Below are 18601 nucleotides of genomic sequence, written 5' to 3'. Positions count from 1 at the left end.
TTCTGTCATCTACATATATTCTCAAAACAGGTCACAGAAGCTACCTCTGGATGAGATATATTATAGCAATCTTGTAATTTGAACACTTCCTTGCAACATTTAACAGTACGGTTTTCATTCTAAGCAAAAAGGTGGCTCTCCCAAGTCATATAAAGTTTTCATTATTAATTTTACCTCTGAATTTTGAAAAACTAATGAAATTATAAACTTGCAGCAAGAGATATGATTCAGCAAACATCCCAAATAATTATTCTTAAAATAAACATTTTCCCCCTTTTAAATTTCCATTTCAGAAGAAAAAACAGCTTTAGGGTAGAATAAAATAATTTCAAGCTGGATCACTTGCTTCCAAAAACACCCCTCTGACTTAGGAAGCAGATGCAAAATTACAGTCACAGCTGTATTACAGCACATAATGAATAATGGAAAATGAAATTGCTAATTACATTGCTAATGATTGTTATTACATTTTATTTGTCACTTTTGTTTCAATTCAGACAAAGAAAAAGTATATAGATTTTAACACTGTCAAATTTTCAGTTTAGCTAAGCAATAGTGGGTCTTCTGTAAAATAAAAAAATGACATGTGCAGACAAAACTGGAGGTTCATTTTATTCACATTTTGACATGTTTCCCCATTATTTCCTCTCCCACAAGCTACCTGCCTTAGCTTCACAGCAACACCCACAATTGGTATTGGAAGAAAATAAACTGGCATATGTCATGGCACAGTGGGTCTAGAAATACACAATGCCACATTTTACCAGTGAAAGAGAACAAGAGAGAAACACAGAAACAGTATAATTTCATTTTTATTGTGATAACTATATGGGAAATTTATTATAATGTTACAGTGTATCATTTTATGTTAAATTACTTCTCTCAGCTAATTACATTCTCAACATAAAAATGTCTTTAATGTTTTGCTTTCAATTTTGCAGTTTATAATATGCAGATTATAATATTATCGTAATTGCATATTGTTATATGTATATTCAGATAGCAGTACATTTATTTCACCAATTATAAAGCTAATTTCTAATAAACAATGTCACAAAAGACCTTAATTCATTTGGTGCTGGAGAGAGATTTGTATATAACAAAACAAAGGACGCTACTATCGTTCCTTAGTTATAGTCAATTGTTTCATGCAAAGTCAGAATATTATACAAGAATAGGATTGCCCTCAGAGATCTCCAACAATCACTTCTATATTTTCAGAGGTATATTATCATTGATTGCTGTTTATGAGAATTTCACTGAAATGTTGATCATTTATACACACACACACATATGTACACACACATCCTATAAAATAATTTAATCACAGGAACAGAAACACAAAAATCTTACTTTTTCTGTGATAAGCTTTTCCAGCTTCAAAGCTCTTTTAGCACTAGAAAAAAAGGAAAGCAAGTTTTATTACTGCTCAAAAGGAAATTTTAATCTAAGGACATCCTTTACTAGTAGCTACCATCCATATACAATCAACATTTTTTTTACAATATAACAGCTAGCCTCATACAAGGATACATGAACAAGCTGGTAAGTACTGCTTTGAAAACTAATCACATTTGTGCCTATTTCTCACATGTGGCATACAACCTGGAATCAACACTTTGATTTGGATACGAATATCAGACTACCCAAAACATATTTATGAACTATAAAGTACTAATAACGAACATAATTATACAGAATTGCATAGTAACTTACCTTGTTATTTTTCAAGGTGAAAAAAGCAATTCTTATATTTTAGCTCTTAACATGATTCAGTGCTGCTAGACTATGTCTGAACTAAGGAACAGATGCTCTATGCCTTTACAGGTCCCTAAACCATAAGAAAATATTTTCTCGCATTCTTCACTGTACTGATTCAAGAACATGCCAGCTTCCTCTGTAAAATCTGTTCTCCTGAACTAGATGACCAGCTGTTAATGGCAATACTAGGAATGAAAAACTGAATATTTATAATACTTTACATCGTACAGCTGTCTTCTAAAGAGCAGTCATCAAAATTTTATTGAATGCAGACTAAATACTTTAAAGAAAGAAAGGTCAACATAAATTAAGCCTATTTTTCCCAGAGATAATTCCAACTTTCAATGTACCTTCTTAAGTCTTAAAGAACAATATTTAAAGGGGTTTTTTTTCCTGTAAAGCAACTAAGAACCTTTAAAATCATTCAATAAGTGCATCAGAATATTATTTTAGATTAGACAAGGTTTACAGAGGGTTTTCATTTCAGAAAAGAACACTGCAGGTATATTGGAAATAGGCCATTTTGATTTAATAACTACAATGCTAAAAAGAGTAAAACTCAAAAAAATTACATGCATAAATGGCACTTTCGAGCAACGCCAAAACCCAAGCTAACCTCCCACAAAATATTTTTACTTTATTCTTTGAGATGAAACATATGAGGAAAGTTTAAGAATATCTTTGAAGTATGACTGTATAATGCTAGCTTTGATTTTAGAATTATTTTGAAGAGGGATTACTGAAAAACATTTTTGTCTATAAAAGAAACAAGCTATGTTATATGGTATTTACATTTTTCATGTTAAAAGCCGCTGATATTCTTGCCAAGAGACAATCAAAGCTGAAACAATTTGACAAAATTCTTAACAGCGTGTCCTTTTTTAAATATAGTGCCCTGTATTGCTTAAAGAATGCAGACTCCATTACATCTTCTATCCCAGTGGCAGCAAGGAACCATTGTATACATTAATACATTCACTCTGCAAAGATGCTCTAGGGGACCATGTATTTGCATTCTACACTAAGGCATGTTATGATGGAAGTTTTTATGATGGACTTCAAAGGAAGCTGGAAGCAAAAGTACAGTGGAATCTGGACCCAAGATAGTTTTATGATTAGGATAAATGGAAAACTACATGAAAATCCCATTAAACTATAGCAACCTGGAAAAAAATATTGAGAAAAAACGGCAGACCGGTCAAGCAGTATGCTATTTAAATTCTGTCAGAGACTTTGGGTGGTAGCAGAGTTACAGCATACAGTACCCAAATTTTCTTTCCTCTGCCTGTGGAGATGCTGAAAACTTGGAAATAATTGAGTTCATTAGCTATTCACAGTCCAAGAAAGTATCACTTTACCAGGAGAAGCAAAATCATGTCACCACATCTCTGTTACACAAATATTTTTAGGTGCATATTTCCCCAGTGCAATAATAGTAAAACTCAACAGTTGCAGAGACCTTTACAGATTTAAGAAATGACATTTCTTAAATGGAAAAGTGAAGGGGCATTAATTCAAGCTATATTGTGAAAAAGAAAGCATAATCTGAGAAGCATTTATTACATTTCTTTTGTATTGCTCTTCTATATCATACAGTTACAGGAGGAGAAAATACATTTTATTTAAGCAGGACTGGTTTATCATTCAGATCAAATAGCCACATGGGACAGTAAATCAATGAAATGTATAATAGTGTGCATTATGTGTTTTGGCTAACGCTGCCTACTAGTTGGAAAGAGCTTATTCTCATCTTCTCAAAAGTTAAGTCCCACTGAATGTAATGAGACATACTTCCATGTAAAAACACATAAGCAATGCCAAAGCCCAAGCTAACCTCCCGCAAAATATTTTTACTTTATTTGTTCTTTGAAATGAAACATGAGGAAAGTTTAAGGACATCTTTGAAGTATGACTGCATAACGCTAGCTTTGATTTTAGAATTATTTTGAAAAGGGATTACTGAAAAACATTTTTGTCTATAAAAGAAACAAGCTATATGGTATTTACATTTTTCATGTTAAAAGCCGCTGATATTCTTGCCAAGAGACAATCAAAGCTGAAACAATTTGACAAAATTCTTAACAGCATGTTCCTTTTTAAATATAGTGCCCTGTAAATATAGTGCTCTGTAAAAATATATAAGCCTGATTTAATTATTATAATTTATTTGACACATTTGTCACATTTATAGAGCTGCCCATCTCACACAAAGCGACTCTGGGCGTTGTACAACAATAGGTTTGATGACATTATAGTTCCCCAAGAAATCCAGTGAAGTGAAAGTCAAAACTATCTTGTTCAGCTGATTTCAACAGAACCTATCTTAAATTTGATTAACAAGCCTGGAACCATTTTCTGTCTTCTGAGCATAGTGTCAATTGTGATACACAATTCTTACATTATGTGGTAAGGTGCACATATACCCACTTATTAAAGCAGGTGTGACGACATAATATTGGAAATTTGGCATACTTCGAATGTTTTAATTTGTCTCCTACCATCTCTCAGCAGCAAGTCTGAAACATATTAAATTATAAATCATGGTATCTTCATTTCTTTGGCTCTCTTAGGAATCAGCAACCCAAGAAAAGCAACATATAATTGTTCTGCTCATTAAACTTCAAGGAATCTACCATTGTTATATCCATATGTCTACATGAAAAACACGTAGAATCCGCATTACGTGAAAATCATCTAGAATCCATATTTCTATGAGAATCATATAGCTTAAACACTACTCTTTAAAGAGCATCCATATTGGATTTTTAAAACCAGTTGTATTCTTTCTTCCTTTAATATGTATTGCTATACAGGTAGTCCTCATTTAATGACATTAGGGACCAGAAAATTGGTCATTAAGCAGGGTGGTCATTAAGGAAGTCACCACATGACCGGACCCAATTTTACAACCATTTTATGACAGTCATTAAGTGAATCAATGCAGTCGTTAAGCGAATCATGTGGTTGTTGAGCGAATCACATGGTCATTAAGCAAATCCAGCTTCCCCAATGGACTTTTTGCTGGAATTCGCTTAACAGCCATGTGATTTACTTAACAATCATGATGATTCACTTAACGACCATTGTAAAAACAGTTGCAAATCACGATCATGCAAACAGTTGATGGTTTGCGACAATCATGTGAGTACAAGTTGTAAGCACTTTTTCCAAGGCTGTTGTAACTTCAAACTGTCATTAAATGAAAGGTTGTTAAGCGAGGACTACCTATATACTGTATATAGGTAGTCCTCGCTTAACTTATTGATTAGGGCTGCATGTAATTCTGAATCCCTTTATTAGAGCTCCCCCAACCTTCAGCATATGACCCCCCCCCAAAAAAATTGATGGCATAGTTTTCCATCATTTTGAGCAGGTGTGTTCAACTTCTATTACTCTGATGTTCACACCAGATTTTGTGTAGCATGTCCAGGGCTACATACCCAAAGTGGGCGGAGCCAGCATCTGCCTTCTAGGAGGGTTCAGGAGAGTTAAGGAATGAAATGGATACTTTAAGCTGCAACGCTATGGGTTCTCAAGAGAGGCCATTCTGATGCTGGGCTACAAAGGGGCACTCACTGCACTCAAGCAAGGCACTAAAGATTTGGAAGCCCAGTCAGATCAATCTGCCCTTCCCAAGAAAGTTTTCCTGAGCAGTCAACCCCTTTTTTTTAGGCCAGCACAATATTTAAACCAAATAACGGTCCCTAAACTCTAAAGAGCACTAACATTAGCACTTTTCAACCTCCTCCCAACAGCTGTTTTCAAGAGCAAATACAAAAATTCCCTTAGGAGTTAAGATCATGTCCTTGTGAAAAAGGATCCACTGAATCCATAGTTCATGTCCTGTAGCTCCTTCTATAAGGATGCAAAGGCTCACTTCATAACTCCCTATTTGGCATAGTACTCAGACAATTCTGATTTATTTTTGGTACAGTTACTTTTATCAGACCTGTATGATTTTATTTCCTTGAATGTAGTTAAATTTTGTTACACCATCGGTAAATTAGACATACCCTGATTGCCTCAATGACTAGTTATAATTTTATGTTGTTCTCAATTTTATTCAAAATAGAAACTTTAATTATTTTATTAACTCACATAATTCTGGTCAGTGACCATAATAGATTATTACTATCACTATTTCTATGGATATATTAAGCTTCTGAAATACCTCAGGCATCCAGTCTACCTTATAATCCCTCACCAATGACCCTACTCATTCGGGGGAAGTCTGAAGTACTAATGGGTCACATAAAGATTTTAGGCCACACTTTCTGCAGCCCTGATTTTAAAGAATGACAAAAATGTATTGTAAATCCTGAAATAGATTAAAAATAAAAAATCTTCACACTATCAGGGCAAAATAGAAAATCCCTGTCTATCACCTGTGTAATGGAGCAATTTGCCTTATTACTCCAGCAATGTAAGTCCTCAGCTCTCCTCCATCATGTTAAGTAGAACTCCCACTCAGTAAAAATTGACTACTTGGTGAACAAATAGAGGTCTGTTTAAACAGTTCACATATGTACATGTGCCTGAACATTTTTAGAGCTCTAGTTAATGAATAGGTAAGCACATTATGGCTGGGTTCACATAATACTTAAAGCCAAAATCAAACAAGCTATCACACAGATTATGGTTTAGCATTTTGTATGAACCCAAACTTTGATGTTGCTCACCTTTTACTTTAGTTGCACATCTTACCTGGATATTACTAGCTATGTTTGCATGCCAGACTAAACCATATTTTAGTATAGCACGTTGTATGAATCCAACCCCAATGGTTAGTTAGTGGTCAATGAACATTATGAGTAAGTTCTACTTACTCTGTGGATCATCATTATTGTATAGAGAGTTTCCACCACCAGCAGCTGTCAAGAGGAATGTTAGGTTCAAAAATAGAAACTTTACACACTGGTTGGGTTCATATATTTTGGTAAGCCATGATTTATTTAATCATGGGTTGCTAAAGATCCTAATGACATAGTGCTAAGCCACTATAGTTTAATGTGATTGTGAACCCAAAGAACAGGATTAACCTTATGTATCCTTTATTATGCCAAATATATAATAAAGTGGAACTTTTCTGAGATAATATGAATAAAGTCTTAAAAGTAAATGTTTAGGACAAGCACTTAAGTGGGAATTCTCATCAATGCTAAAGTATTATAAAATGAAAAGGGAAGTGGAAAAGAATGCTTAAATTCACACTAGGAAACAAAATGACACATATAAACAGCATTTTTTTTACCTTTTCAAGTAAAAAAAAAAAAGGAACGCACAGCCTAGACATAAATCTCAGCATGACTTTTGTCTGATTCATCAAGATGAAACCTGTTTGGCTCTCTAACAAGCATGTGGAAAACAACACTTTTCACCTGAAAATCCTATTCCACATGCTCACTGCCAGCTTTTCACAATCTGGTGCCCTTTAACTTTCGTTCCCAGCCAGCAAACCCAATGCCACTTGGGCTAGAAATGATTGGGCTGGTAATCCAATACATTTGAAGCAGTGTTTCTCACCCTTGGCAACTTTAAGACTTATGGAGTTCAGTTCCCAGAATTCAAGAGCCAGCCCTAAGAAGCAGGCAATGGCAACCGCTTCCGAAAAACCTTGCCAAGAAAACTGCAGGGAGTTGTCCAGGCATTCTCCAAGAGTGAAAAACTGACTTGAAGCCGCGTACACACACATACAAAAATTAGCACCCTACCTACAAAAGCAATACCTAAATGACCTCCACTCTCAGTGTAGGTGTAGTTGAAAACATTAAGGCAATAGGGAGAAAGGTCCCCGTCCGCCCTCCGACTAAGAGATACTCTTAACTGACACTCCGTGGCACTATCAAACCCCGTTTGTCTTTGGTTGCGTTCGCAAGACCCACTGAGCAGGATTCGCAGAACGCATTCGGTTGAAATGAGTCGCACAGACCCGACCTCGGCCCTGCACTGCCAGCGAATCCTCCTGCAATGGTCCCTCTCTGCCGCCCGCCAGTCTCCCTCTCCAGCTCGGGACTTACGGCGGCATCGGGACCGCTCCCAATCTCTTCCTCACCAGACTCCCGCCCGAAGTCACAACGGTGCACCACTCAAAAGGGGCCGGCCAGGAACAGCGGCCCCCAGTCTAAAGGAGGCGTTCCTTTTCCTGGCTTCGCATGGCGAAGCGAGTTGCTAGGTGGGCACCACAAAGGAGAGCGGCTGCAGCAGGTAAATCAGGCGCTCCAAAGCTTCAGCGGCCAGGTCTCTTATATTCTGCTCTCTCTCTCTCTCTCGCCCTTCCTTGCTTTGTCTTTCTCCTTGCCCTTTTTAAACACCATCAGATTCTCACCAGGATAAAAATTCCCGTGGTTATTGCAAGCGAGCAGTGGCAAGAACCAGAAAAGAGGCAGTCATAAAACTCTGGATTTCATCTTTGGAAAGATCAGCAGAGACAACGAAAATAGCCAGAGTTGGGTTGTTATTTTTCCTTCAGTGGTTAAGACAAATTCTGCTAAGCTGTAAGCTTTCCTGAAAAGAGTTGCAGTCTCTTAGGTCTTTCCGTGTTTCACAGATGAAAATAAGGTTGCTGTCTTCTATTTTTAATACAGTACACTTTCTCCTTTCATTCTCTATTTTTAAAAAAAGTTCCTAGAAGACCAGTGTCACTCTGCAGCTATTCATCTCTCAGTTCTGTCAAAGATGAGCATTTTATTGCATTATTCTTCTAATACACATGTGAGCACACCAACAAATATTTGAAAGACATCATGAATAACTGAAAGGAAAACTAGTGATGGTTTTTTACCAGGTACTGGATATGAAAATACAGGCTTGGTAAACAAAAAGTGAATGTTCTCAGTTATCTCAGATATCTGGAGGGTGGCTATGCTTATGCTCAGAGAAAGAAAAACTTCTCTGTAGGTGTCTTGAAAATGTCTTGTTTTGGCTTACTGTACCAGTTCCAAGTGTAAATACTAATTTTGTAAAAAGGATTTTGGAACTGATCTCTAACAAAGATTAAGTTTTTCTTACTGCATAAGTAAGCCATTGCCTGTGTGCTGTCTTAGGAATTAGCTGTTTCCCTACAGCCAGTGGGATCTGGGATAGGTTTTGAAGAGAGGCACTGTAGCCGATGGCCAAGGAAACTACAAAAATAGTTGCTTGCAATACTAATATTAATTAAATGATAACAATATACAGTGGTACCTCGGGTCACGAACACTTCTGTTCACGAACAATTCGGTTCACGAACAGCACCATTCGCAAAATTTTGCTTTCGTTCGCAAACTCCGCATCGGGTGACGAACAGGATCTCTGGCCATTTTCCCTGCTGTGACACGTGGTTGTGGCTTCCTGTAGGGAGGGGGACTCTCCCTCCAAGCAATAACCGCCTCCCCACGTGCCTTCCTGTCCTCCACGCCAGAAGCCGCGTCGAGCAAGGTTAGCACTCTCTCTTCATACTGTACTGTACTGTACTTTGTTTCATATTTTTGTAGTTTAAAAAAAATGCATATGGTTCAGAATGGATTAACCGTATTTACATTGAACCTTATGGGAAAATTTGATTTGGTTGGCGACCAAAATCGGTTGGCGACCAAATTCGTAGGGGTCAGAATGGATTAACCGTATTTACATTGAACCTTATGGGAAAATTTGATTCGGGTCGCAACCAGAGTCGCGGAACGAATTAAGTTCGTGACCCGAGGTACGACTGTATTAGTGTTGCCCTCAATAAACCCACTGCAGGACGATATCCTCTTCATTGAAGGTTATGGACTGTAGTCAACCACAGTGATCCAGTCCAGGTTGGGAAATAGATTTTTTTGACTTCCCTGTCCAGAGAGATTAAGTGGCCCAAGGTCACCCAGCTGGTTTCAGTGCCTAAGGGAAGACTAGACCTGAGTTTCTCTATTTCCATTCCAGCACCTTAACCACTATACCACACTGGCTCTCAATTATGTATAAACATAAGATATAATTAAATGTTAAATGAGTCATTGCATCTGATCCTCCCAAACAACACCTATTTCTTGCTAATATGAGATGATTTATAGATAATCTTAACAACATGACATGGAATAAGTTCCAAAAATGTTTTTAAAAACTGTCCATTTCATAAATTCCCACATTAGCTGATTTGCACAAAACCTTTTGCAGATTATCTTCAAATTCACTTTTTTCCTATAAAACCAGATTACTGGATAGTCTATGCAGTGTGTTAAGCAATTGGGATACCTATGCACATGACAAAATTTCCATAAAACAGATATTTATGCTGTGTTCCAGTATGAAGTTGAGATTCAATGTGTGGATCGGTTAATATGATAGGCACTTCCCCTCAGTTATCTAGGCATACAATTTGTGGGTGCTATTTTATACAGTGGATATTAAGTAGCAGCCAAATCCTCCCTCCATGCCTTAGGGCTATACAGATGTTGAATATCTGAACAGACTCATAGCTACAGCTTTACATACTTATTCGAATAAGCCTGCAGAGGATGTGTTTTTTTCCAATAGAAGAGAATATATGTGGCTCAGGGTTGAACTGTGGAGTCCTTGGTGTACTGATGATGTTACCTAGTTGGGTAATGAAACGTCTGCAAACGACCAACCAAGCTAGAGAACACCAAGGATTCCACAGATGTTTTTTTGTGCAGAGAATATCTGAGTTCATAAACTATTGAGCACATCAACATTTCTGTACAGTGAAATGTATACCCTGCAGTTTCCCAGTTCAGATGAGTTACTGGAAGAAAATTATTTCTCCACTAATATCAAAATAGTTCTCATTATGTAAAGCAGCAGTTTCCTCTTATAATGCCTCCACCTACCCTTTTCCTTCAATGATCCTGTCATTCACTCATCTCTCTTAGATACTATGGAATAAAAGTGGGTTCCCCTCCTCCCCCTGGCCATCAATTAGGATTACTCTTGAGTAATATTTTCAGTGTCAGATGCAATTGATTTTTTTTTTTTTGCTGAGATATATTTATAAGCATACGCCTTTATTAGACTGAAAACTTGTGCTATAATATGAAACATAACAGGATCATGTTCAGATTGTTTGCCATTTTCATTCAGTTATGGACATATTATAGGTAATATCTGAGAGAAGACATGGCAGGTAGGCGACAGTTATTCCCTAATCCTGCAATGCTTCAACTATGCAATGTGGACAAGTGTAAGAACTGGCACACTTTCCTTTAGTAGAAACCAGATGTACTACTTTAGTATATCAAGGTGACATCAATAACTTATTGGGAGGACTATTTGGCAGAATATTCATATGATTAGATGTGTATGGTTGTGTTCTAGTCTTGCTGGAATGACTCAGAAGAGCAATATGAAGGGAAAGTAGTTTTAAATATAAATATGAGTATGACATATTTAATTTTCTGTGAAGAAATAATAGGAATTAGAATTTGAAAATTCCATTTGTCTGGCTCTGCATCGTACTGGGTTCTCCAAAATTATTTCCTGTAATATATTTCTTGTAGTGAACTTTCAGTGCAGTTTTTATTTGAATAACCTTAGTGAAAAAGCTTTCTTCCACTAAATAATTCTTACATGTTTTGCTTTAGAAACATATTGGAAACATCTTCGTACTGCATAACTGCCCAAATAAGAAATGGCTAAGTAATCAGGGAGTTCAGGAGCATAAACAAGTGGTCATATTTGATGCAATGGGTTACTGGAAAATTAACATTCTTTTTTTCCCCTCATTGGCTAGAACTCAGTGTCCTTTGTATGTGCTAACACTGGTCCTTAATTATTACAGTGACACCCGTTTGCAGTAATTGGACTGTGTCCCTGTGGGGTCCCTCTCACACCACTATAGTATGAAACTGCCAAGCGAGGCAAACTGTGTATTATAGATAGGGTACTTTATCTATGATAAGTGATTCTTTCCCAAGTGTAAAAGACCTATATAATTCAAAAAGGTGCAAGTGATTTAAGCCTCCCAAGAAGGCTCCAATGAGTCCTGAAGGGGACTCAACCTTTGTTGTTGTCTTTTTACTGAATTTGATATATTCAATTTATTACACCAGAATATATTTTTCAGAAGTCAGCACTGGATAAAATAATGTTACAGGCTGTTAGACCAACAGTACGCTGCAATTTAATGCACTTTGTAATGGCCTTCTAAAAGCTTTCATCGCTTTTGGTAAAAAAGAAAATGATGATTAACATTTACTAGTCATACATGAGAAAAAGACTGTACTGAATTATTATAATTATTTAAAAAGAAATGCTGTTCAGACTGAATCAGCTGAAGCAGATTATAAGTTGCCCTTTTCCATAGACCTATTGAATTTATATCCACTTGGCTCTTTTTTGGGAAAAAAACAGCAATTAACTCTGCACTGAAGATAATCAAATACTAATTCTGGCAATAATTGGCAGAAGGAACTATTAATTTCAACAAAACTTATTTTCATTTATGCATGCACAGCAATTAAATCATCTATATATAGACTCAAATACCACTATTTATTTATTTATTTATTTATTTATTTTCAAATTTATATATGCAGCCCATCTCACTGTCAACTGCTCCCATTCAGGTGCTACAACTGTTTTATATTTCATCTTCCTCTGAGGAACTCAAGGGAATTTCCCATTTTAATCTCAGAACAATCTTGTAGGATAAGTATAGTGACTGAGTTTCATAGTTGGTTGGGGATTTGAATCTGGGTTAGTTCTAGTCCAACAAGAACTGAAATCTTAAGCATTCTTTCTAAAAGGCAAGCCCCATTCACTTTGGTGGCACTATTGATTAAATACATGGAATTAGATTGCAAAAAATTGTAAAGTGTTTTGTTTTGGCCTTAGCATGATGTGTAAATCTTACCGCTGTAGCTTATCAACGGTGGTTTACAACTTAGGTTATGCAGATCCAATAACTTATTCAACCCATGATCAAAACAAGCCATGACTTAGTAGGAAGATAAAACCTAACAGCTTGTTTGTGAGTAGTACTTGCCAGCATATCTATACTATTCTTTTTCTACTTTGCTGATGGAGCATTGCAGCAGTGGAAGAGCTGAATCTTCTAATCTCCAGGCCTCTGTGTTACATGGCCAGCAGCTGGCACAATTGAAATTTATTTAATTTTTGCATTCTGATCATTTAATCTTCAGAAAAGCAGCACAGTGTGTGAGACCCCTACCTCTCACCTACGAGGATTAGGGAAACGATGCCAGCTGACGTACCCCTCGCAATGGGTTGCAACAGGAACTGTTTGTGCATTACCCCCAAAGCAAGAGGCAGGAGCACAGTGTGAAGTCCCCAGGAAAGAAGAGGTTTGGAACCTTCAGGCTTCTGCCCTGAGGGCCTTAGCAATTCACTATAGAACATTATCTTGTACCAATTTCATTTTCATTTTTGCATGATATAATGATGCTGTGATTTTCTTTAATGAAACATGTTTTGAAATTATACCTAAAATCTGGATTTATCACTAAGAGGTCAGAATGATTGACTTGTGAGTTTGATATTATTATTGTGAACTGTTCCAGAATCACTGTGGTTCAACAGCAGTATACTAATATTACACCTTTATATGAAAATGTAAATATACATGGAAATTTGTAAATGTTTCTTTTTACAGAAATGGAAGTATAGTGCTAATTTTTAATGTATTTCCCATAATCAGAGGAGATGGACAGATGGTGATGCGTATTGAAGCTTCCAAATAAAAGGAATGGGCTCTAAATATATTTGCATCATTCACAGGATGTCTGGCAGTCAGAAGAGCAATACATTGCCATTCAGTGAGCAAATGCCACTCTCAGAAAATTCTGAAGTAAAAAAATCTCAGAGTTATGAAGAGGAAATGTTTTATAGAAACTGCAGAGCAGCCTATTTAGCTGTCTTTAAAAGCAGCTTAGAAAACATTGAATCAAAAGAACAGCTGTGTTTAGGTAAGTGGTTTTTTAATTTAAATTTCATTAAGAAAGTTGTAGAGTTATCTCACTCTGTGGCGATACATGATTTCCCCCAGCAGTTTCATGCAGATGTTAAACAGGAGCGGAGAAGCACTGAACCCTACGGCACTCTACATAGTAGGGGCTGAGGGCAGGATCTCTCACTCCCGATCAACGCCAACTGATATTGGCCCCTTAGGAAGGAAGAGAACCAGCATAGTACTGTGCTGTCCATTCCCAATCCCTGGAGTCGATCCAGAAGGATACCAAGGTTGATGGTATCAAAAGCCACTGAGAGGTCAAGTAGAGCCATGGATGGATGCACCACCCCCATCCTGCTTCCACCAGAAATCATCCAAAAGCGTGACCAATGCTGTTTCCATCCCATGTCCAGGCCTGAAACCTGACTGAAAGGGGTCCAGATAATCTGCTTCATCCAGGGACTGCTGAAGCTGCTGCGTGACCACCTTCTCCACAACCTTCCCTAAAAAAGGGAGGTTGGACACTGGATGGAAATTGTCCAGTACATTGGGATCCAGACATGGTTTCTTGAGGAGGGGGAAAAACAATGCCTCCTTAAGAGGAGAAGAGACAACCCCCTCTCTCAAGGATGAATTCACCACCACCAGAACCCAACCATGTGTTCCTTCCTGAGCAGCCTTAGCTGGCCAGGAGGGGCATGGTTCTAAGTAAGCCTGGGGAATTCTACTGCCAACCCCAAGACAGAATCAAGGAGCTCAGGCAGGAAGGTTTCTACGCAGCAGGGAGGCTGGTACAACAGCAACAGTCCCAACTGATCCTGCAAGAGACTCCCAGATGACAACTGCCACATCCCCACCCCTGCCCACACCCAGAACCCAGCTGGGCACATTTCCGAGAGGGAACCCCCCGCCAGGACCCAGCCAGGTGTCAGTAATACATGCCAGGTCAGCTCTCTCATCTGTGATTAAGATGAGAGAGCTGATTTGGCGTTTAGCAGCAGCAGCCAAAAGCCAGGGCCTCTGAAGGTCTGTTGACTAGGAACTGGGGTTGAGAAGTGGGGGTTGGAACAAGGAACCGGTACAAGACACCAAGTTCTTGTTTCCCAAGAGCAGCCTGCCCCTGGCCTCCCACCATATCTTCCCATACCTTTCACCACCAAGATGTTCCAACCCACTCCAGACCCCTCCAAGATCCTCATGCCCCCAATCCCATGCCCACTGGTTTCCAAAACAAGGGATCCCCACAACACCTCCCTACACTCATACATCATGGGGAGCAGGAACTGAACACCCTGAGCACTTCAGCACACGCTCTGTGCCCCAAGGAACCCAAAGACCCACCTCCCATCCACACAGTAGCATCCACCGACCCCCCTCACCAGTCACTCCCACCAACTAGCGAGGAGTTGCCTCCCAACCACACGCACCAATTCCCCCCACATCAGCTCTCACCTAGGGAGAGTAATCAGCTCTACCGGTCCCTAACAGAGAGGAAAAATCCCCCCGCCAAACACAACCCTGCTAGTCCTCACTGAGCCACTTGGGAGATGGCGTCTACATAAACCCCTTCAAATGCTTGCCAAAAGAGGGCAATATGGCTTCTATGAGGGGGGGCTCCACAGTGGCCTTCAGACACCTGCCTTCCTTCACCGCTACCCTGTCCCCCCAGTTTTTGAGGTGCCACAAAATTCTCCATTGATTTTTGCAGTGACAGACTAAGTTGGCTATGCTCAAGAAATTGTTGGTAAAGTAATTTAAAAAATTCCAAATTATCTTTTCACCAGACAACCAACCAACCAACCTTCCTTCCTTCCTTCCTCAGGTTATTATACAATGTTGGTGGATCTTAATTGTGAGATATCAGGTGGAGAGCATCTGGAAGGATTAGTTATAAGCAAATGAGGCCAACGAGGAAGAGAACCCTTTTTCAGATGATGTTTACTTTCCCCTTCCCCCATCCAACCAAGCTTTAGATATAAGAACTGCCTCATGCAAAGGCCCATAATTGAATTTGTGGAAGCAATTGAACTCTTACTGTCCAATAATATTAGAACTTAAGAACTCAGAAAGCTTTGCTGCTTTATTCACACATTTCCTGGAAGATAGCTTATGAGATATATCCTGCTTTGTTCTTCTAAAGCTTATTCAGGAATATCTCACCAGTTTGTAGGAACTCTTATGCATCAGCAAACGTTATACACATACGTAAATGGAAGATATCTGTACATTCACTTACTTGGGGGAGAGTTTGGCTCAAAATAGATGCATTAAGCCTACCACAGGATTAACTCACCTGTTTTAGGCTTATTTAATTTAATTTAAAAACTGAAAAACAAGCAAACAATTGCCCAAAATTAGGGATTTGCTGCAAATCACAAATCACTGCAAATCACTAATCAAAGCAGCATACAGTATTCCTACAGGTTTTTGGGGGCATAAGGGTCATGGGTTGGCTACCCCTCATTTAGAAGAACGTGCTGAGTTTTCAAGAAATTGATAATTGTGCAGAGCAAAGGATAAATATAGTGAACATTTTAATTTTTGTGCATATTTAACTAGTATGTTGGTTAGTTTTAATGTCAACATTTTGTAGTATCCTTACATGGTGGGTTTTTGTAGGCTTTTACAGTTAGTACTTGGCAAATATCAGCATAAGCTTTAGCTAATCTGCATATTAAAGATGAATGGTATGAATGTTTTCCCTGATGTTATTTCATCTTTATCCACATGTCCCTTGAGTACATGGCAAACATTTGCCATGACCACTTAAAAGTCTATTTAGGACAGGTGATATTGAGTTCAAGCTTTTTGTATTCTTAGAGATGTGGGGGACTTTGAAAAACATCTGTTAATATGTATCAAACTTCTGAAAAGGAGTCAAATTACCAGAATGGAGTAGATTGTATTATATCTGATAAATAAGATAAATTCTGGTTTATAATTTATAATATTTATAACACGTATTACCTGTATTCTTCAAATATAGGTACATAAATGAATTGTACTTACTTGCTGAAATAGAACATTATGAACTAAGTGAAAATGTCTCAAGGCATTTACCAGTATCCAGCTGTTTTTTACAAGTACATTTAAAGAGTAATGTACAAGACCTTGTTTAAAAAGTAGTCTTTGGAGACAAGTTAGCATTTCACAGCAAGTATAGTTCCCAGGAAGTACAAGTAATATCCAGGTAGCAGAACTTTACAGTAACTCTCTAGAGAGTGGGGTTTTCCCCAGAGTTTGTTTGTTTTTTTTAATGAAGATTGCGTCAAAGAAGGATAAAATACCATATAGTCATTAATCGCAATATATGAACTGTTGAGAGTGGATATAAATGCTGCCAAGCCTTTAGAGCTTCTCACAAACTATGCTGGAAACTTAGCAGAACTGAGAAGCAGTTAATCATTTACCATTGGAGGCTGCTGTTAACAAAAAAAAAAGGTAAAAGTTTCATTAGGTAATGCAGTGCCTAAAGGAGATTTATGGATTGTGGTCACTATTTCTAGATATGATTAAAAAATGTAAATAGGTGCTGTAAATTGTTCAGATGCATGTTTTTTCATATGCTCCAAACTATGTTGTTGTGCTGTGTGTTGATAAAACTGCTAGGAATCAGAGATCAAAAGCTTCCATACAAATCTATTTCATAAGCACTTCCATCAGCAATGAACAGGTGTGTCACCTATTATACCTGCATATAAGGCTTGGATTGGAACCAGTAAAGCAGAACTATACCTGTAATTTCAAAAACAGAATTGAGACTCTCAGGACAATGTGGCAATTGTAAAAAGATAGTCAACATAATTTTTGTACCAAAAACTGTTAGTTTATTTATTTTTATTTATATATCAAATTTGTCACTACCCATCTTCTTGAAAAGTGACTCTGGGTGGTTTACAAAGGAGATAAAATCAATTAAAATAAAATATAAAAACAATCTTAAAAATAATAAATAAATTCCAAGAGTGATGGAATTGGCAAATAACTCAGGAGTGACATCAGGGCGCCAGCCACCCCCAGGATGGGTTAAAACTCTTATCGCTCCATACAAGCTAGCAGAACCAGGTCTTAAGTCCTTTCCAGAAAGCTGGGAGGGTAGGGGCCCGCTGCACCTCTGGGGGGAGGATATTCCAAAGGGTGGGGGCAACAGCAGAGAAGGCTCTCCTCCTGGGCCCCACCAGCCGACATTCTCTTGCTGACGGGGTCCGCAACATGCCCTCTCTGCCTGACCGGGTGGAACGGGTTGATGTAATGTGGGTGAGACAGTCCCTCAGGTAACCTGAGAATGATTGCATAAATACTAGCTTTTATCTGGTTTCTAGTATTGTATTGATGGGCTTTAAATAATTCACAGTAGAATTAAAATAGTACTATAACCCAAGAAGTGAAATTTAAATCACTACAAATTTGGATTGCTTTGAAAAAAACAAATAGATAATACAAATGTATCAGTTTCAACAAATGTGAATATTTTGCTTTATTGTATAGTCCTTCAGCAAGCTGGACAAAATCCATCTCAGAAGACTGTTAGTAAATACTGGACACTCCAGACTACCACAATGAATTTTGATGATTTTTGTTTCATTTTAAAACAAGAAAAACTTATTAAAGAAACAGAGCTACTTGAAGCATTCTCAAAAATAGATGGAAATAATGATGGCTATATTTTGCATTGTGAACTTTATAAAATTCTTGAAACTGTAAGTGACTAATTGGGTAATTATAATTCTAAACTGGAATGATTATTGTTTTAAGAATTCAAATATTCTGCAAATATACTGTATTTCACATTACTTATTTCTTATATATAATATATTATGTAGTGTTATTTCCTGATTATTGACTGATACTGGTATTGCTTTGTAGAGAGGTGAAAAAATGTCTCTTGATGAACTTAATGCAATCTCTAGATTGCCTGAAGTGAACAATGATGGAAAATTTGACTATTACAAGGTA

General features: G+C 37.7%; 2 protein-coding genes across 11 annotated transcripts in view; one reads left to right on the top strand and one right to left on the bottom strand.

The window, feature by feature from the left end:
* The window catches only part of ITGB3BP (integrin subunit beta 3 binding protein), a 43050-nt gene extending 35148 nt beyond the window's left edge, over nucleotides 1–7902 (bottom strand). For 4 of the 5 annotated variants that reach the window (XR_015798348.1, XR_003085383.2, XM_025170673.2 and 1 more), the window contains exons 1-2: nucleotides 7779–7902; nucleotides 1354–1396 (exon numbers count right to left, since the gene is read on the bottom strand). Coding sequence is in view for 3 of the 5 variants with exons in the window: in XM_025170673.2 (XP_025026441.1) it covers nucleotides 1354–1396; nucleotides 7779–7786 (51 nt within the window). In the remaining 2 variants the exon portion in view is untranslated. The remainder of the gene's footprint in view (nucleotides 1–1353; nucleotides 1397–7778) is intronic. The other variant, XM_015889116.3, reaches the window with a different exon arrangement.
* Nucleotides 7891–18601, top strand: part of EFCAB7 (EF-hand calcium binding domain 7) — a 33278-nt gene continuing 22567 nt past the window's right edge. For 4 of the 6 annotated variants that reach the window (XR_015798347.1, XR_015798346.1, XM_007421259.3 and 1 more), the window contains exons 1-4: nucleotides 7891–7965; nucleotides 13474–13661; nucleotides 18134–18345; nucleotides 18512–18598. Coding sequence is in view for 4 of the 6 variants with exons in the window: in XM_007421259.3 (XP_007421321.1) it covers nucleotides 13475–13661; nucleotides 18134–18345; nucleotides 18512–18598 (486 nt within the window). In the remaining 2 variants the exon portion in view is untranslated. Of the gene's footprint in view, nucleotides 7966–12787; nucleotides 13041–13473; nucleotides 13662–18133; nucleotides 18346–18511; nucleotides 18599–18601 lie in introns of those variants that run through there. The other 2 variants (XM_088153311.1, XM_088153312.1) reach the window with 2 other exon arrangements.

This window comes from Python bivittatus, unplaced genomic scaffold (genome assembly GCF_059951505.1).
Source record: "Python bivittatus isolate LINGU-HERP-01145 unplaced genomic scaffold, Pbiv_v1 ctg000700_np1212, whole genome shotgun sequence".
NCBI lineage: Eukaryota > Metazoa > Chordata > Lepidosauria > Squamata > Pythonidae > Python > Python bivittatus.
The sequence above is the reverse complement of the archived record's forward strand: the minus strand, read 5'-3'. Positions and strand labels throughout refer to the sequence as shown.